The sequence below is a fragment of the Sylvia atricapilla genome, chromosome 4 (genome assembly GCF_009819655.1).
Source record: "Sylvia atricapilla isolate bSylAtr1 chromosome 4, bSylAtr1.pri, whole genome shotgun sequence".
In the NCBI taxonomy this organism is placed as follows: domain Eukaryota; kingdom Metazoa; phylum Chordata; class Aves; order Passeriformes; family Sylviidae; genus Sylvia; species Sylvia atricapilla.
The window spans coordinates 41,015,087-41,036,718 of NC_089143.1; the positions used below are offsets into that span (position 1 = coordinate 41,015,087).

The 21,632-nt window shown below is 35.4% G+C and overlaps 1 protein-coding gene across 2 annotated transcripts in view; it reads left to right on the forward strand.

The window, feature by feature from the left end:
- FSTL5 (follistatin like 5) overlaps positions 1-21,632 on the forward strand; it is a 305,571-nt gene that overhangs the window by 255,802 nt on the left and 28,137 nt on the right. The window contains exons 11-14 of one of the 2 annotated variants that reach the window (XM_066317637.1): positions 3,321-3,347; positions 7,526-7,644; positions 14,168-14,317; positions 20,592-20,699. In XM_066317637.1, the coding sequence (XP_066173734.1) occupies positions 3,321-3,347; positions 7,526-7,644; positions 14,168-14,317; positions 20,592-20,699 (404 nt within the window). The remainder of the gene's footprint in view (positions 1-3,320; positions 3,348-7,525; positions 7,645-14,167; positions 14,318-20,591; positions 20,700-21,632) is intronic. The other variant, XM_066317638.1, reaches the window with a different exon arrangement.

Below are 21,632 nucleotides of genomic sequence, written 5' to 3' on the forward strand. Positions count from 1 at the left end.
GGATTCTCCCTTGTTTTGCATTGTGGAGGGACAGGGGAGAAGGAGGAACAGTGCAGAATTTTATTTTTTTTTTAAAGACAATATAAAAGGTCCAACAAAAAATGGTGTAATAAATAGCTGCTTTAATAAGATATAATAGAAAGGAACATGTAGATAGTCAGTAAATCTTGCAGCCCTTCACATGCTGGGCATCGCAGATTTCTGCAGCATGGGATTAATTGTGGATGGATTTCCCCATAGCAAGCTGTGCAGATCCTGTCCATGGAGAGGTTCCTGCTCCCTCCCGTGCTGTGCTGGTTCTATCTGGTGTAACAAAGAAACCCGTGTATCTTCTGGCAGGTTGCAATGCTGTATTTGTCATAAGACCCCTGAGTGTGCAGCACAGGTTTCTGTGGGCGTTCCAGCATCTACCCTTGCAGCAGGTACCCATGTCACATGCAGGTTTCCCTGTGACAAGGCCCCAGGTAGCAGACATAGTCTGCTCAAGGTCACGAACTTTTACAATACAATGTTTTCTGCAATGCTCCCAGTACATCCCCTAATGCTATTTAATAACTCTGTGGAATCAGGGAAAAAGAGAAGATGGTATTCTGTCTTAAAACCAGAACATTTTGCTGAGACGTATCAATAATTCTGTATTTTTACATTGTGAAGTTTACAAATGTTTGAGAATTTAGTATTTGAGATATCTCAAATTTATATATTTGAGAATTTAGTGACTGAGAATGTAAATTTTTGCTTAACCAAAAAGGAAGGCAAACAATATGTTCCTTAGCATATTTTAGATCTGTACATCCTGTTCTAGCATTGAACTCTTTATCTCAAGACTTGACATCTTTCCTGAACTAAAGTTATAGGTCTGATTAAAAAAATAAGTGAGATTTCTTGGTCTATTAGGTGAGATGGTGGCTGTTGTTTGATATTATATTGCATCCTTAAAATATATCTCAAATTTCTTCTAGCTGATTGATAATTTTAAAATTAATATGTGAGCCTTTTAAAGCACTTTTATTATCCTGCCCTTTTTCTTGAGCAAAGCTCAGAATCATGCATATCATTTTGCATAAACGCAAATTAATGAGTTCTGTACTTAGCATCTTAAATAATTTTTTTTGAACCTGTGCAGTTCCACACAGTTGCATAATTGCAATTACTTTTTATTTTCTTTCCTATGTCACCCCTAGAAAAACACTGATAAGCTGTGGAACATTATGGCTGAATTTATGAGACCTCAAGTGCCATGTCTTACATGCTTATTTCCTCACAATGTGAAGAGAAAAGTAATTTTAAAGGGAATCCTCCAGATCGCCCTGGGGAAATTAATTTGCTTTATTACATAAGAAAGACTGTGTAAGATAACACAGACAAATACAGAATTGTGGTCTGCACCTGGAGCCACTGCCTGGGCATGTAGGGATAAATGTTAACGTTCCAGAACCCATTTGGAGCTGAGTCTGGTGAATTACATAAAGTACAAAAGAATGGCTTCTACAGAGACATCAGCAAGAAAAAGAAGGTTAAGGGTGAATGTGGGCCTACTGAGTGGGATGGGGACTGGGTGGCAAACGATATGGAGGGGGATAAATTGTACTGAAAGTTTCTTCACATCAGTCTATCCTGGAAAAACAGCGTGAAAGTTTGGGAAGGAAGTCATCCTCTGGCAAAGAAACTTTCTTTATTTGTGGTGTTATAGAATCTAATTGAGACCATTTAAATTAAGTGGATTTTCACAGGTGAAAGGGCCTGGATAGGATGCACCCACAAGCACTGGGCAAACTGGTCCATGGATTGTGAAACAACTCTTTACAATCTGTTGTAATCATGGTGATCAAGGATGTTCCTGCAGACTGTAAGAAAGCCAGTGCTGCTTTTCAAGAGCAAGAGGGAGAATCCAAGACACAATAGGTGCATCAGCCTAACATTGATTTCTGGAATAGAGATCGAGTATTTCACCCTGGAAAGCATTCCAGAACTAGAAGGTGTTTAGGAGCAGTCATCACGGATTTACAGAGGAAAAAATTCAAGGTCAACCTGACAACCTACTGCAGTGAGATGGCTGGCACGGTAGATGTAGAGGATGTTGCATAGCATGTCTTTAGAAATCTTCTGGACACCCTTAAAATGGTGACGTTCAGGCTAGATGCACGTATAGGAGGGTGAATGCAAAATCGGCTGGATTACCAGACCCAAAGGCCTGCATCATATCCCAGGGCTATTTTTTCCCTCTCCTATCTGTTGAAGTACAAATTATGTTTGGGAAAATCTAAATATCCAGGCCTTTTCTGGAGTGATAGTTCCTGTTTTCACTCTCAACTTTTGGCTATCAGCAGCTGAGCAACTTCTGTGTGCCAATGTAATTTTTATAATATGTATTTCATTGCTTTTTCCATACTTTTTTTTAAAAAGCATACTAATGTTTTTAGCTTTTGTAACACTATGTTTCAATGAACCTCCCAATTTCATTATGTCTATGTGTAACGTGTTTTCTGTGTTGTATTCCTTTCCTTTAAGGTGTTTGGGTTTTTTAAAATTTCTTAAGTTCATTACTTTGCAGTATGCATTGGTTTTCAGTGATAGTGCTTTAAAAATTTTATTCTGCTGCATGCTGAGTTATAAATACATAAAATTTGCATGACTATATCGGCTTTCTTTTATTTTTCCTCTGCGAACAGAAAGAGCAATATTAGGATAATATAATTTCATTGGTCTCAAAAGTCTAAAATCCAATTGTAAACAAGATGACCAAATAAAATTTATGTTTTCAGGAAAAAAATCAATGTAAACATTTGCTTACCTACCATGCCATCTTATACTTCCAGTCTTGGTCTTCCAAAGAGGATGGTGAACATTATACAGCATGACAATTTTGGCAACATGGTTACTCTACAGCCATACAGAAAAATATCTTGTGCATATTTTAATTTTGCATATCTCTCTCATAACTATATTCTGAAATCAATCTCTTCGAAGTTCAGGGTTTTAAGGAAATCATGAAAACTGTCACCTGTCATTAATGTGTGCATGAAAACTGCACATGCTTTTTGTAATGGATTGTAAAACACGCTGTTGATAATGGCTAACAGAGTTAGGTTGGAGGGATTTAGTGGGAATGATGGGGCTTACCCAATCCCAAATAACTATTATGGCTAATCACAATTTTGTCACATGACACAGAGAGCTATTCGTTTCCATTGGTTTATCTGTAGGAGTATTTTAGTGAATCAGAGGTTAAAGCATCATAATTATTTCAGGATTGATGTATCACTTCTTGTTTTACCTTGTTCATTTGTATTTTCTGTTCTTTCTCTTACATGCTGCAGTTGCAAACATATTGTGGCGAGAGCAAGGTACTAATGGAGATTAATTTTGTTCATATTTTCTGTAGAATGATGAAATGCTCATCTGCTCTTTCTTTTGAGTGTGTATGTGTATCTATGTTTGTTCATACTCTATAGTTACAGTAATTACCTATCCCCTTGCAACACTGAGGAATTTGGCTTAAAAAAAAAGTTAAGTGGAGATTAATACTATAAATGCTCATACTTTAACTGTTTTCCTATTTTGGGAGAGAGAAGGAAGTAAGCTGTTCACAATTTTTAGACAATTGTTCAAAGATATAGAACAGGAAGCTGAGATTTAAAATGTAGACCTTTAACTTTTGATTGTTGGCATGATAAAATTTCCAACCTATGTGCTGTTGAGATTGATTTTCTTGTATGAATTTGACCAAATTATAATTTTAAACAGTTTAAAATTGATATACTTGTTGTTGCTTAGTGAAACCAAACATTTTATTCTTATACTCAGAAGGGTTTATAAATAAATATTGGAGCAGGGAATGGATGTTTGCGATGACCTGAAGGATAAATATAAATAAAGACACAATCAGGTATTGTTAACATAAAAATCATGGAAATTTTATTTTGCAAGCAAAAGATAGGTATTAATTTTCATATATATGATATAATCTCAAAAATTATATTCCAGAAAAATACCATAATCTAAGAGGTGTCATGAGTTCCCATTCTGTTGCTCTAAGTAGCCTGTTCATCTTAAATTGCAATTTAGGAATTTATATATTTCAGGATTAAGAAATAGTTTCAATTATTTCCATTGGAAGATGGATAATACAAGATAACAAGTGCTAGAATTCATGCTAGAATTGGTATTTCTGTCGACTTTTTAGATTTTTTTTTTAATTACTTTAAAGATTTAAAAATGTGATATTTCATTTTCCTGTATGTAGTAGACTTTGGCATTCTCAGTGTATTTATAGATATGAACTAGTTTTATTTTTTTATACCTGTTTTACCAGTTGCTCAGCTGGTACAAATAATCATTTCTGTGATTGTAGTGGAGTTAAGCTGTGATCATCCTGCTCTATTGGCCTTGCAGAGTACAAATACTGTGTTTAGAGTTTCATACAATTCCACTCTTGATGATTAAACTGATAGGCAACAAGATTGTACCAAATTCTCAAAAGTATGCTGTTCTCACCTCTTGGTGGGAAAGTACCAAGTATGGTTTATCTCAAAGCTGAAAACATGACTACTATCCCCTTGATTTTTTAGATTATTGTCTTTTCAAGTCAATTCATTTCTTTCTTTAGAATGTGCCTAGGAAAATTCAAATTCTGTGACAAAGAAGACCCATTAAAAATAATAGCTTATCAGAGTGCTTTTGGTAAAGACATTCAAATTTCTCTGTGACTAACATGAAACTAATCAAAAAGCAATTTATAGTAGCAGATTTTGTGTCTCCTAGAGCAGATATTTTCAATCTCCCCTGCATTTCTTGTTGGCCAATCCTTGTTTCCAATAAATACCGTTACTAATTACAATGCTGGAAATATTTTACAAGAGAGCAATACCCTGACGATGCCAGTAAACATCACCACAAACTTCTCTGGGCCATGAATGTTCTGCCATTTTCTGTTATCAAAGTATTAACAGTCAGGAAGGGAGGGATGGGTGATCAGTAGGACAGTCAGGATCATGAAACCATACATAGGCTTTAGTGCCTAGAGTGCACAAAATATCAAATGCACAAAATCTTTATCACAACCACTTGCATCAGAAAATCTGAAAGGAATTTGAAGGTACATGTGTATTAGAGTAATAATGCAATATGTAAATAAATATAAATATATTCATTTTGCTCACATGCAAAAGAGCCCCTACCACCACCATTTTTAAAAAATATTGGTGTTTGCTACTTCTGAGTATCAATTTAGTCCAAATAAAGCGAATCTATTTATCTATTGCTTCTGGCACTGCATTAAAATATGGAGGATTGTATTTATTGGGGAAGGGTTGCAAAATTAAGTCTTCAAAGGAATAGTTCCTGTAGTTCTGAAAAAGAGGCTTTCCGAGATGAATAGATATTTATGCATATTAGGTATTTGTGCAGGTGTCTGTAGCCACTCACTTAAATGAAGAGTTTTGGGTCATAATAAGTTGGGAAGGAGAATTAACTAATTGGATCCAAAGGTTCATTATATGAGCTGACTTCCTTAACTGGTGCTGAAATGGAAGAAGGAAATTTCATACTGTACATCCTTCACTTTTGTAAAAAAGTTTAACATTATTATCCAGACTTTGGAAATAAAGCCTTAAAACTTGGGCTGTTTATTAGACATAAATAATACTTGTACACTGAAAATCTTGCTTTGGACTATAGACACCAGAAGTGGAGGTTTTAGAAGCCTGATTATCAAATGTCTGGGTCACGTGGGACTATCATCTGAGCTACTTCCTCACTTCTGGTATTGCTTATCCTGCTAATAGCTATAATATACTTCAGCCAGTGAGAGGAGGGAGGAGGAAGATCATTTTATCCCCAGCCGCATTCACATATTCATCCCCAAGACACAATATGCCAATTGGTCAGCTCTAGATCTCTACACTGTGTTCACGTGTACAGGCAGGCTGTCATCAGTCAGGCTTACCTGCAAATTTCAGCTGCTCTTACATGACACAGTGTCAGGCATTCTCTAAAGAGAGACCTTAACATGCTTTCTTAGATAAGCTGTGTGGTTTATCTGCCAAGGCATACCAAAAAGTGCCCACTGGTCAGAGTGGGCATACTGCCCTGAGTACACCCTATGCTCTGAATAGACATGACTGGGGAGGTTTCCATGAACCTAAGCCTGCTTCTATGTTACACCAAATGCAGCATAGACAATTTCTCTCCCACTTTTTGCTAGCCTGTTAATAGATAGATTCGATATAAATTGAGGAAAATCTTGCTTGCTTTCCTTTTGGGAAAATTTGGTCAGAAAGGGGAAACGATTCCACAGGATTTCTCAAACATAATTGAACATTTTTGTTATGGTCATAGCCTGACAACCTTCTACATATTACAACCTTTAAACAACTGTATTAGCTGTGTGATTCCTAGCAGGGGCAGGAAACTTTTATGTATGTGTGTATAGAAATACATATATACATACATACATACACAAACATTCATTCCCTCTACCCTCTTGATTTCTCATTATTTTAGTTTGTATTAAGACCTGTTCTCTCTCTGTTAACATTGGTTTTGTCTCAGGTTTTAGGATAAGCATAATTTCAGATTCAAATTTCTTTTTCATCGGTTTCACTCCTTTGTGTTCCTATACCAAATATTGGTATTAAATGTTATGTCAAATGAAAGCTTAGATCCTGTGCTGAGGATACATGCACATTTTTACCGTTGTAGCCAACAGTTTAGTTGTCAGAATGGCTATAGTTATGATTTTATGAGAACTATGATTTTCTTCAAAAAATTTTATGACTATGAACTGATCATCCATTATGAACTGAGCATCCACATAGCAAATCAACAACTGTTGTCTTAGTTGGCACTCAGAAAACTAATTTGACTGTTCTTTTCTGTGGTCATGACCATGATCACAGATATTGTGAGACTTTATGCTACAGATCTGGTTCCTATCTTCTCCACAAAACCTAGCATCATGCCTTTCAGCAACATTGTGGAAGAAGGATTGAGTAGTTCTGTGAAGAGCTGTGGTCCTTCTACATTGGAATCAATATCTGCCCAACTCTGTCTTTCTAAGAAAATAAAAAAGGGAATATTTAGTTTTATGACTGAAATATCAAGTAAGGGTTTATAACAAACACTCAGGTCTTCTCTTTCAATGTTATATGGAAATTATATTAGGTCCTCCATCCCTAAGCAAAAGAAAAAAATGTGTACATAGAGAATTTATATTAATTTGATTTCAGCGTAGATGATTTCACAAGATCACTTTTATTGCTGCAGCTGTCAAACTGTGTTTTTAGATCTGTATTCATAATGACACAGTCTCGCCAATGAAGAAAGCTATGTAAAATTCTGAATATTGTTACAGTTTTGTTTCAGTTTTAAAAGAAAAGATCCCATAGGTTTAGCTGTATTACCATTACACAAATTAACAAACTGATCTCATACCAAACTGTGATTAGGTTTTTAGTTCAAGACAAAGATTTTCTTTTTTGTCATTATTTAATTTTATACATTTCAATGTGTTTTTGTCTCTAAGGTCTGGGAATTGGGAACATGTTTTATGTTTTTTATGAAGATGGCATCAAAGTAATACAACCAGTGGAATGTGAATTTCAGAGGCATATTAAGCCTAGTGAAAAACTCCTCGGTTTTCAGGCAAGTTGTTTTTAAAAATCTATTTGTAGTGTTTTCTCAATTATAATTTCCTTTACATAAGAATTTGTTATTAGTAGTTCAGTGGTTTTTTGCTTGATAAATTGAGCCATGTCTTCTGAATTAATCAAAAGCATGTAATGGTGATCTCAAAATTTCTTGTGTTTTCCTCTATGAAATTCAAGCTTTCAGTCCTTCTTTTCAATTGGGTAGTCCCTGAATACTTTTGCAAACCTTTTTTTTCTTTGGTTGTCCTTCTCCTTTCCCAGTCCTTTAACAGCTCTCTATTTCTGGATTTGTTGATGGTTTTTTAATCCCCGCCAGCTCCCAACCTCCAACGCACCAGTTAAGTTCATCTTAGTGAATCAGGGATTGATTCTCTCTGTTAAATATAGGATCTTTTGGGGGTGGGGAGGTGTTAATGGTTTCTTTTTCTCCACTGGATGTTTGTCTATATTAAACTCTCAGCTATCATGAAGCAAATCCCTGTCCTGGTAAACGCTCTCACAGCTTCCACTGAGGTTAGTAGAGATGATTGATGCTTCAGTCCCAACTTAAAATTCATATAAGTAGTTTCAATAACTTTCCTGTTAACATATTTATAGCTGATTTCTCCAAATTCTGAGAATTTATGATATAGTTTCCCTGAGTAGGATGCATAAAAACACTAGTGTATTCTCCACTTCCATTTATTCTTGTGATGTTTTTCCTTTACTGCTAATCAAATTGCTAGCTGACATGATGCATGTTCCCACAGGAACACTTGGTGCTAGTCACTACATTAAGACTTACTCTATATGATAAATCAGCTATCAAAAATAGTGACTTTTTCTCATTTAGATTTGAATGAGTGACCTTGAAATATATACTGAGCATTGAGCTGTACATGTTGGTTTGGGGTTTTTTTTATCTCTAATGCCTCTATGACACCAGAGTTAGAGCTGTCTCAATGGAATTTGCCTTTTCAGTTATCATTATTGATGTCAAAGGCTCCTGTACTCAGCAACGAGACTTATTTTAGTATGAATAATTATGTTTTGAACAGCTAATCATACCTTGATTTGTGCTGCTTAAGTGAAATTAGGTTGACACAGCCAAAAATAAGGCAAAAACCTTTTTATTTATGGATTTTAAATTAAAAAGCTGATTATTTAAGAAGTCTGTTAAAATTGTATTGGTCTAAAGTGCAGCCTAGATTTAAAGAGTATTCTTTATTGAAATGTGGCAATAATCAGAATGAGTAAGTGAAATTTATTTTCTTTTGGAACCTTTTAAACCTGGAGTAGCACAATAACTATATTTGGGGAGCGGGGGGGAGGAAAGAAAAAAAAAGAAAAGTCCAGAAAATTAGGCTACTTGATAACTTTAATTTTAAAGTTTTTTTAGAAACTTCTTTTTTTTATTTATTCTTATCCTTTGAAGAATATCATATATTCCTCCAGCCTCTTTGGAAAGTTTGTTTCCTCTGAATAAAAATAATAAAATAACCCAGTTCTGTCCCAGGATCAGATTTTTATCAAGTTCAGCATGTGATTGCTTAGAGGTAACATCTCAGGTCATAAATTGCTGGTTAGTAATTATCTTTGGCTCTGTTATATACTTTTACTAATCAGAGATCTTGGTAATTATACCAAGCATATTTTGGGGTAGCAGCATGTTTTGAGGCAGCTTTATGTAGCCTTTCCCATTAGGGTGTCTCCACGACTTAACTATTAACATATTAATTATAAAGGAAATACATGCTTGCTTAAACCTCTCCCGTTTCTTTACACTTCTCTGAATTAGCTGTTCAAGTGATAAATAAAACTACAGAAGAGTTTATTGCCAAGCAGTTGCTAAAGCACAGGAACATTTCCAAATTCAGCAGCGCAGTTTAGATAATAGAAAACGTCTGGATATTACACATGACAGTCCAGTGTTCCTCCACAGGTTTCCTGTTTGTCTATCAACAAACTTGAACTGAGCTTCTGTAAAAGAATGAGCTCAGGTGTTTTTACATAGCATTGCACTGTATTGTGGACAACATTGCAGTACTTACATATGTACATATTTAGGTATGCTAATTTTGCTAAAGGTAAATATATTTTCTCACTTGCTGTATACTTGAGAACCCTTATCTGAATATTTAACTACCTCTTATGCAAGTGAGTGTCAATACAGCAAAACACTTTGGTGTATATTTAACATGGGAATCAATTAGACACACTGTGTTTAAAGTGAAGCAAATGATTTAGTGCTTTACTGGATCATCATGGATCACAGAAATTGTAAAGACCTTCTTCCTCTCCTTCCCAGAATCTCCTAAAGTACTTGAATCTTCTTAATGCTAAGTGCAAGTAGAAATTTATTGGTCTGATAGTGAAAATTCTAGATGCATAGGGACAGAAATAAACTGATTTCTATTTTCTGATACAGATTGTTGCTTAGTTAGACCAGCATTGACAGCTGTTTGTTTAACCTGTTGTCAAATATATTCTTAACCATGGTTCAAGTAGAGTCTTTCACCTGTTAAAATATCTCATCATTGTGAAGTGCTTGGGACATTTTCCTTACTAACATTCAACCTCTGTTTATCCTCTGCAAATTAATATTACCCAAAGAGACTTAAATTCTAATTCTTATGCAAAACTTCTTTTATTTTCCTTTCACAATGAATCTCAATTAGAATAATTATTTCCAGAGACTGGGAAAAAAGCTATTGAAACAGATGCCTTTTTGAGACTAACAAAAAAATCCTTTTGGCTTCAACATAAAACTGATTTTCTGTTTATTACAAGAAGTAGCACATAATGACCACATTTCAGTGAAATATGCCATCTCACATTTGAATATATGCTGGAGGTTGGAGCAAAATACTTCATTTCAAAATGATTAATGTGACTACATGGCAGACCAGAATTTCCACAGGAAATTAGATTGAAACATACATTGTAGTCCACAGAAACTGCCTTGGTTTGCACTCTTACAGCCCAGAAAGCATAGCAAATGCTAACCTTTGTTTGTGAAAAAATGCTTAAGAAATCCAGTCTTAGTTTTAGTAAAGAATGTCAAGAAAACAATTATTTCATGTAGAGGAGGTGATACATAAATTCATGTCTTAAAACATGCACTGTTGCAACCTGTTGGTACCATCTTACTCTTAGGCAGCCATACCATAGCAAGACATTTCATTGCATTGTCTAAATAGTTTGACTCACATCCTGTTAAAACACTGAGCACCCTTGCAGTAAGTGTAAGTTAATAAACATAGAATTTGCACATATAAATCTGCAAGTACATGTTTCCTCTTGAGATTTTCTTGCCCCAGACTATCTTAGAGAAAAACATTCTCTAAGGATTTATTTTCCTCCATCTGCTGACTTGTTACTGAGCAAGTAACTTTTTGATTAAAAAGTCTGGGAGGAATACAACAATGAAGTAAATTAATGTTTTATCAGATGTTAACTTTTTTTTTTTTCTCAGAGAGAATAAATTAGGAAAAAGTAAATTGCTCACATTTTAATTAGAAGAAAAAAATGGTGGGTTTATGCTTATATTTTAGGGAGAAATTATTTTAACCAATTACCCAACCACTGGGGAAATTAATATGGAGCCTCAGAATAACTGCCTGTAGTGTAAAAGAAATCCAAACTGCCTAATCAGATAAGTGTTATATTTTAAAAAGCAAGATTTCAGTTCTGTTGAAACAGCTTCAGAAAAACATAGATTTGGATAACTAGAGAAACAACCACATAAACCAGTTTATACTGGGATAAACACTCAGTTTTGAATATGAGAATTAGGAAAAAAGAGGTTTTGCTTTTATTTTATGTTTTCATTCTTTTCAGGCAAGGTGAGATTTGTAAAGCTTTTTTTACTATAACACCATTACAAATATAGTCTTATGTATATATACAACCGCACATATCTATGTATATAAATGTTCTTTAAAGGTTCTAAAATACTTTTCAAATTGTCATAAATTTCTGTAATCCAGTACCAATTCTTGTTGGAATTTGTACTGGTCTTACAATGAAAAAAGCTTCAAAAATACACTTCTGAGTATTTTAGACTCAGATTCAGACAAATGTATATGGCGGTAGCTTATCTCTGGATATAGTTTTCAGTGCTTAAGTTAGAGTATTTTGCTATTCTGCTGTACATCCCACCAGGGGAGTTGGTATCAGGGAAATAATTTACACTAATCTATATGATGCCATGTGAGAGGGACACAGACTCCTTCAGCAGACGTCAGAGTAATTTAAGGATAATATAGTGAATATGTCCTTGTAGAATTCAGTCCCAGAAACTCATGTAAATTAATGTGAGTCCCTGAGAGAGGACTGAAAATAATGTCTCCATGTAGATTTGTTACGAACATTCGAGGATTTATCATTTGAAGGTGCTGTCTCGAAGGAATAAAGAGGATGGTTTAGAACAATCTAGATGTAGTTACCTGTTCAGATTAAGCAGGGAACTAAGACAAGGTGTATTTAGAATAAATATAAAAAATAATGAGATTGGTAAAACAACCTTCCTCTTGAAATGACAATTACCCAGAAGGAAAATGACAATAAATCACTGATATGATGATTGCACGTCGTATTAGAGACACTTGCATGTGTTGACTTTATGCAACAATGGAAAGCATTTAGCTACTTTTGAGAATGACAGTCCCATTTTTCCCGTGCCTGTCATTCCTTAAAAAAACCAGATTTTTAACTTCTCCCTTTGATCTTCATTGCTTTTTATCAGCATGAACTAAATTTTACTTGTCACTTATTTCTAAGTTCTCCTGAAGTTCTTGGTGGTGTGCCATCGCACAGTACCTGAGTTTACTGGCCTTTCCTTGTAGTGTGATTCCTGAAACACCTTCTCTTTGTTGAGGTTCAAGAGCCATATAAAAGCAAGCAATGTCTTTCAATCTTCTGAAAAGAAACTCCCTCTTTTAAAGCTGGAAATTGATTTATTTCTTCTTTTGACATATAAAGATGGAGTGTATTTTTAAAATGTAGAGGCACAGCAGGCAAAGGATGTTGATGATACAGGAAAGTAAGTGTTGAAATGCATCATCTTCTTGAAGAGCATTTCTTGGTGCCAGAGATGACGTTCTGCCACATAATGTTTCCTGTGCCTTTTAAATGGCGTTTGGTGCCTAGAAACAGAATTCTTGTTTAAGAGCTCATCATCTCTCGCTGCTCATTCTACATTGAGTCATTATCTGCTGACATATCATAATTATTTTCACAGCGGCCAGTTATGATGTGAAGGCAGAGCCTTCTAAATTAGGAATAAGCAGCAGATAAGTGGCAAAAAGAAATAATACTTATGATTGGGTAAAATTGTCCCTTGTAATACAAAGAATTTAAAATAAGAGGCAAAAGAAGAAGAGGTCAGGGAAACAAAAAAACTTGATACATCCTGTACTTTTCCAAGTAGACTGTTTTTCAAGTCCATATTTTTCAACAATTGTATTGTCCATTATATGAAAGAAATCATGCTATTTCATAAATGGAATTTCCACATATAGTAATATTTTTGACCAAGTAACTTTTAATTTTGATAGAACCAAGCTTTTTCTGGGAGAAAATATTCACAAATAGGTAGTTAAATATGTGATGATTGACCATATATTTCTACAAATTAGGAATAGTGAGCATGTAAAATACAGTTAGCTATTTTGACTGAGTGTATAATATATGTATTATGAAGTGTCAGTTTGCTGAAGTGAACAGATTTTCATTTTATTCAGATTAGTCCTTTTGCAGGAAGAGCGGAGTGGGAAGGAATGGTAGTAAGAAGAAATTTGGTATTTATTGAGTTTAACACTAGTAACAGAGGCCATGAGAATGTCCCATGGCAGGAGTAGCCAAACTTCTTGATCTTAAGAGCATACTATCAGTACTCCCAAGTGACCAGAGCAGCAGCTTTCTGACTGCTGCTTTGCCATGTGACAGTTCTCACCGCACCACCTCCTCTTTCTCTTCATTTGTACCTTTTCCTCTGCCCTGTTCTGTATTTGCCTGGCTTACTGCTGTGTTCTCAGCTGCAGGGTAAGCCATGCCTGCGCTGCCTCCTTTTGCAGGGCACAGTGGTGCTGCTCAGGTGGGAGCTGCCAGCTATTGCAGTAACGCAGCCTTGTGTGTCTGGTTTGGTTTTCTGGTTTTAAGGTCTCCTGCCCCTTGCTCTCTTTATTTCTACATGTATGGTTGTTTCAAAGTGGTTTCTTTCTCATGTCAACAGTAGTAACTTACTGAATGTCTAGAAAACATCCCAAAATATGGTGTATAAATTATTTTATAATGCTTGTGAGTTGTGGTGCTTACAGATGTAGCTTGGCTAACATGATTTTATGTCCTACTGTCAACTGTCCTTTTTCCTTCCCTACACTTTCTGAGGTTTTATTTTACAGTTAGGAAGGAAGAAAATTAGAATAATTTCTTAGTACAGTATAATATACTAATTATAATTAGTATAATAGACGTCTTTCTATTGCATTGTTGACTGTTTTGATTCTTATACTTTTCCTGTTTCTATTGAATTATAGGATGAAGTTTGTCCCAAAGCAGAAGGTGATCCTGTTCAGCGGTGTGTTTGGGCAACTGCTGTTAATGTAAAAGACAAGTTCATATATGTGACTCAGCCCACACTTGACAGAGTTCTCATTGTTGATGTACAGTCTCAGAAAGTTGTACAGGTATTGATTTCTCATTTTTAAAGTTACTATTTAATTTAGACAAAAGAATTTAAGACTTCCCTTTATATTTCAGAAACAGAAATACAGTTACCTTGAGAGTAAGCACACTGTTTGGAAAAAAGCTCACCTACTTTCAACATTTAGCAGTAGTTTCTGTTTAGCAACTGTTCTTCTCAATAGACAGTTGTGAGGAAGATAACATGAAAATATAAACATTCAAGCAGTTGAGGAAATTAGTTCTTTAGGAAGTTTCTGACTTGAGGTACCTTTCATTTTAAATTGAAGATTGGCTAAAATAGTGTCTTAGGACAGGAATTGGTCCTGGCTACAGGTTTGGCTACAGAAGGTGGAAGAGTGTTACTCTCCATGCTTTTAGACAGAGAAATTATGGAAACAGCAAAAGTAAACACCACCCTTAGCCAAGACTGGAGACTTTGAATTCTGACTTCTTCTCTACTTCTCTTTCTTGGTCTCTGGGATGCTGCAGATACTCTGCTTAGTGAAAATAAAAGAAATGGAGTAAAAGAGAGGAATCAATGCTATGCTCCAGCAATTAATACAGTCATAGAGTTTGAGCAAAACCAGGTGTGGTGTGTGACTGGGGGCCAGATACCCACTAAAGCCACTCTGTCAATCCTCTCCTCAGCTGGACAGGGAAAGAAAAGGTTCATGGATTGAGATAAGGGAAGGGAAAGATCACTCACCAATTACTGTCACAGGCAAAACAGACTTGACTTTAATAATAAATTCAGCTGGTTTCCCTACCAAAATCTAAGTAGGATAATGGATAGTATAACAAATCCCAAACACCTGTCCCCCAGCACTTCCTCCTTCCTGGGCCTCCTCCCCCAGCAGCAGTGAGGGAGGTGAGGAATGGGGGGTCAGTTTGTCACATGTTATTTCTGCTGCAGCTTCTTCCTTAGAGAGAGTAGTCTTTTCTCTACTCCCTCATGGTGCCATTCCCATGGGAGACAGTTCTCCATGAGCTTTTCCAGCATGAGTCTTTCCCATGAGCTTTGGTTCTTCACAGACTGCTCCAGTGTGGGTCTCTTTGCTTGGGATACAGTCTTTCAGGAGCAGATTGCTCCAGGTTGGGTCCCCGTGAGGTCATGAGTCCTGCCATAAACCTGTTTCAGTGCGAGTGCCTCTTCGCCCGATCTCTCATGGGTCCTGCCAGGAGCCTGCTCCAGTATAGGCTTCCCAGGGATTCAGAGCCTCCTTCAGGCATTCACCTGCTCCAGTGTGGGTTCCTCCAGGGGCTGCAGGTGGATCTCTACTCCACCCCAGACCTCCATGTGCTGCAGTGACATGGTTGCTTCACTGTGGTCTTCACCACAGGCTGCAAGGGAATTTCTCCTGGCTCACCTCAAGCATCTCCTGCCCCTCCTTCTCCACTGACCTGGGCATCTGTAGGGCTGTTCCTCTGATATATTCTCACTCCTCTCTCATCTGGTTGCAAGCACTTCTCCACAATAACAGTTTTGTGCATCTCAGACATGTTATCCCAGAGGTTCTACCCCCACCATGGATTGACTAGCTATTGGCCAGCAGTGGGTCTGTGTTGGCACCAGCTGGCACAAGGCTCTGTTGGACAAGGGGGAAGTGTCTGGCAGCTTCTTGCAGAAGCCACCCATATAGTTTCTCCCTGCTACCAAAAGTTTGTCATGCAAACCCAGTGCACCAAGGTACAAGGCAGTGCTTATACTGTCATCATATTTATAGGAAACAGGTGTTCTTTAGCTAAATAAAACATGATATTTTTTTAATTAGAAACATAACTAAATTCTTAATTTAAAAACTCACTTAAATAGAGCTTTTCTTCATACCTTTTGCTTTTTTCACTGATAAGTGAATGAAAAATCTTTAAAGTATAGATTATATATTAGGCTCCAGGGAGACAGTATTGTATGCTTTCAGTATTTAAAAGGGAATTATAAGGAAGTTGGAGACAGATTTATTAATAGAGATAGTAGCAATAGGACAAGAAGTAATGGTTTTAAACTAAAAGATGGCAGATCTGTAGACATAATGAAGACATTTTTTACATTGATGTTTGTGAAACACTGACAGACGTTGTCCAGAGAGGTAGTGGGAGCCCCATCCCTGGAAACTTTCAAAGTCTGTTTAGATGGGGCTCTGAGTAAACTGATCTAGTTGAAGATATCCCTGCTTATTACAGAGGTTTTGGAGTAGATGACTTTTAAAGGTTCCTTCCAACTCAAACTCTTCCATGATGTAAGTATACATGTATTGTGTGTATGTGTATAAAAAATAAAAATAAATAAATAAATTGCATTTATAAAATTGCGTTAATTTTAAAAGTAATTTTAATACGCTTACATACTTGGAACATCTGCTTTCTGAATTCTGTATCAGCTGACTCAGACGTGGCTTCCTCAAAACTTGAACTATCCAAATGATGGCAGGACTTATAAAATGTTTTATTCAAGAAGTTAATAATAAAAAGGTGGGGATGTTTGACTTTATTTTAATGTGCAAATGTAAAATTGAGATAAACAGAGTGGGTAATTAATTGTTTTCTTCTGAAAACAATACCTTTTTTTTACAACTGGTTTGATATATTGCTTTAGGAAGACAGACTAAAAACCCACAGTCTCAACACAGTCCAAAAATTTGAAGGACTGGAGTGTCTGGCAATGTTTTCATGGTCTCTAACTGAAATTCAGGTGTCAGGTTTCTTTTCCCCACAGGAGGGATGAAATATCAATGTAATTGCATTTATTAGCATTTAGACTTCAGTGTCAAAAGCACGATTCCTCCTGAGTGCACAGAAAATAGGTTTCAATTTAGGTGTTATGAAATATGTTCAATGCTAGGGTCTTCTAATTTATCTTCAATTACATTAGTTATTGTTTTAAATATGTATAAATATATATCACTTTACCATTACAAAATGTGCAAAAATATTTATGGCTAAGATGTATGTTAATTAAGAAGCAAAATTCTGTAAATTAACCACTAATTAAAAGTTCAGCTCTTCCCCAGAAATATGTAAAACAATTGTGCAGTTTTTGAATGATATTAGATTGTTCTATCATAAAAATATTCAAGTTTATGTAATGAGCTGAAAAGCAGACATACAGCATGCTTCATGGTAACAGCTTTGTGCACACTAAGCTTGTGCTACTTAGCAAATATATTGAGCTAAAATCAGGATACTCCAGAAGCTTTCATGTTATTCCAGGGAAAAAAAAAAAAAAAAGATCACTTTCAAAACAGTTTTATTTTGAGGAATAGAATAGCACTACTTTTCCACTAACTTTATAATATCCAGATTATGAACTAAAGAAAGTATAGAATTAAATTTACCGTAGGTGTGGAAAACTTTTTCAGGAATGGAAGTCTTGGTTTTGATGGTTCTAGGTGTTTAAGTAATAATAATAAATTATTTTTCTGTTTCACAGTACTTAAAAAAGATTTTTGCTAAGACAGTATAACCAAGATATACCAGTTTAACTAGATAAATTAAACCAGATGCATTACTGTCACTTTTGAAGATCTAGGTAGAATTTCTACCATTTTTTAGAGAATGTTATTTCCTAGGATACTCTTAGCCAAATACATGGGAAAAGTACAAGCGAACTCACTCTGTGTCCAGCTTACTCATGCCATTTTTCAAAACAGACTTAAAAACAAAGAAAAGCAAACAAACCAAACCAAAAAAAAATTATAGTAGCTGCGAAGAAAATTAATAAATGATGAAAGCATAAGACCTATACAGTCTTTTTACATAAAATATAAAACTGTAAAAAGTAAAACCACTATTGATTCACAGATGTGTTTTACAATTGAAGTAAGGCTAATTTGGAAATTAGCAACAAACCAAGAGATACTTTGTTTAGCATTTCTTAAAATGTGCATGGGTCTCTCTTCTTGTCTTTTAAAAGTAAACATTTATTTTCTAGCTTTATGTTTTGCAAGCATGAATAATGTCCTAACCATTAAACATTGCTTTATTCATATGATACGCACTTACAAAGACACTTTCACAAACAGGAGGCACAAAAGGGTATTCAGTTTTCCAGGTCAGTCTACTTTCATTACTTAGAGTACTGTGTAACCCAGGGTAAAATGAAGATTTAATTCATTTTTTGAAAATAGAAACTCAGGTTTACAGAAATGAGAGCATTTTTCTTGTTAGACTGCCTTTTTCCTAAAGATCATATTAATACAGAGGATATAATTTCCATACATGTACATGTGCAGGTAACTATTTCTAGTCTCCATCTTAAATAAGGAACTACATTGCAAAAAAAGCACATAGGCTAGTGGGAACAAATGTGGAGATAATTTCATATTTTGAAAGCAAGAGCACTCTAATGAAACTTCCATCACTGTGCAAAAACCCTAAAGAAAATTAAAAATTTATTTGAAAAGACTTTAAGTCATGTAGTGATGCTATTCTCTGTATAAAAATAATGTTTATTTGGTTTTGCTTATTACCGGGTTTTCTCTGAATTACTACTAGGCACGTTATTCCGTTCTACTATGAAAGTTAATGTAAAAGGTGTGCAGATATGTGACAACTAGATTTGAGGATGATTTATTTTTATGACAGGTATATTTATCAAAATAAGTACTTTAGAGGATTCTATAGCAGACTAAATTGAAATGTATTGGAAACATGGATGTTGCATATTTAGAGATATATATAGAGGGAGACTTTTTGGCTTAGGGAGGTAATTCTCATTCTAAAGTCAAGAGAAGCATTTGCTTTCATTTTTAAATTCCTGAAAGCAAGAACTCTGCAGTGTTGCATAGCAGCACTCCAGCAAGTTGGGATGACTTAGAGGCTGAAGTAAACAGAGTTGTCCTTCAGGCCTCTGCTGCTGGCAGATCAGCCTGGTCGGCTAGAAACAGCTGTGAAAGTCTGTTTCCGAGATGCTCAGCTCCTTTTTGCTGCTGGCTTCCCTCTAGGGAGCTGTACTGCCTGTGCCTGACCCTGAAGGCAATTCCTTGTGCTCCTCCTGGCTGTGCCATAGCCCCAACTCTGAACGCAGCTGGCAGTCCTCTGGCAGAACATGTATGGGTCAGACCTTTGTCTGGGAAAGCCAAAAAGAAATTTGACATGCCTCGACAAATTAGCTATACAACAAGTTCAAGTATTATTTTAAACAACTTGTTTTCTAGCATGTAGCAAGAAGAAGTTATCAAACACAGGTGACCTTTTTCAAAGGGTAACTTCTGATTTTAAATGAGCCGGTGAGCAACCTGGCTTCATTTTCCATTTTCAAAAGGAAAAACAAATTCTGCTTCGATGAAGTGGTCGCTTGCAACACCTCAGGAGTACAGTTTAAGTATCATCAACAGTCTCAGCCAGCCATTAGTGCATTATCTTGAGGATCTACATCATTAGTTTAAATTAGGTTCACTTAATTAGCCAGCTGGTACTCTCCTTGACACACTGATAAACAAGCTGTGCTTTAGAGTTCCATAATAGTAAGACTGAAAAACAATTTCCGCCTATTTTTTCTTCTTTAATGATGAAAATAAAAAGTAATCCCCCCTCTTGTTTTGCCTGTGCATAACATCTCTTAATCAAATACATTGTCCTTTCATTTCATACCTCTGAATCCCTCAGGTTTTGTAACAAAGGAAGTTTGGATCTCAGCTGTCTAAAAACTTCATGGTCTCAAGAGACAGTGCTTAAAGTTGTAGGTAAAACACTTTGGTTCTGATCACAGGTCTATGAAAAGTAGCAACTGCAGCTGGAAAAAATATGAAAACAATCATTCCTACTTCAACAAAATATATACATTTTAACAGATAGGAAGCTCTGGGTGCAGCAACATTGGTTGATTTTTTGCAGTAACATCTTCTATGAATTCCAGTATATGGCTTGAGAATACTCTTCCCTTTTTAACCATTTTTTGGTAATTGGTGTAGTTTTTCAACCATTACGTGTAAAGTGAGAGTGACAGCAGAGAATGGAGATAAGTGATTTTGTACTTGATTTAAACGCTTTGTTTTCAACTTCTTAAATGCTTCAGTATAATGTAGTTTTGATACTAAGTGTTAGAGTACATCATGAATAAACAACATATTTTCAACAATTCAGTAACTGAATTAATCAGAGAGCTGTTTCAGCAATTGAAAATACAATTCTTAAATATATTTAAGAATATATTGAATAAGAATATATGAAAATATCTGAAAATTAACATCTACTCATCATTTTCATTCGAGCATATATATTATGTTTCTTTTGAAAATGTGATGGAAATAAAGGATCTCTTTTTTTATTCTATTTCAGGCAGTGAGTACAGATCCTGTTCCAGTGAAACTACACTATGATAAATCACATGATCAAGTCTGGGTGCTGAGCTGGGGAAATATGGAAAAAAATTCACCGACTTTGCAGGTGAGGTGATCACAATGATGATATGTAAGGAAATGCAGACAAGTGGAACCTTTGTGTAATTGCAATGTGTTGTGTATTTTCCTTTAAGCATTACTACCATGACCCCAGCGGGGCAGAGAAATGATTTTAGGTAACCAAAAAACAAGTCAGACAACTGACCTCACCAAAACAGTTAATGATTATTTTCAATACCCATAGTCAGAACTAACGATGTCAAATTGATAGAAGGATAAGGAATGCAGCTGAAAATAGCAGCATGTTCTGTACTTCTGGTCTTTTGAGAGCAAACTGTTGCTGCTCATGATATTTTTGTCCCTAATTAGAGAATAAACTGGGCTTTAGACATCCATTTCATTAAGGTCATATTGACATTCTGAAGGTGTCAAAATGTCTTTACTGGGTATTTTTTCAGATGAAAGTTATTAAAAATCTTGATTTTTTCTCATACCTTTTAGCAGTGACAAACCTAGGGACAGTCACTAAAGAAATATCTCAAGAAGCTGTATTTACCTTACTCCTTTTTTATTAATTTCTATTCCTTATTATAACAATCCACTGAAACTATGATGATAAGCTTTATATCATAATTTAAAAAATATTGAATTATTTAATGGTTGACAAAAACTGGGGGTATGTATAGCCATATGTTCCAGTGAATTTGCTGATAGCATCTTTTCACTCTGGCTGAAGTGCTTAAAAAATTTAATCTCACTCTAAAATCTAGTGTAAAAAACAAAAGATAAACAGAAAAACATTTAGTTTAAACTAAGAACTGTTAAGAGGTTTAGTAGTGTGAATGAATAAATATGGATTAAAGGATGTTAAAAAAAGATGGAGGGGAAAAAGAAAGATGAAGACTAAGTGGTCAGGTATGTAATAGTTCTCTTAAATCTGTAATGTTGATCAGCTTTACTCACTGTTATTTGCATTCCT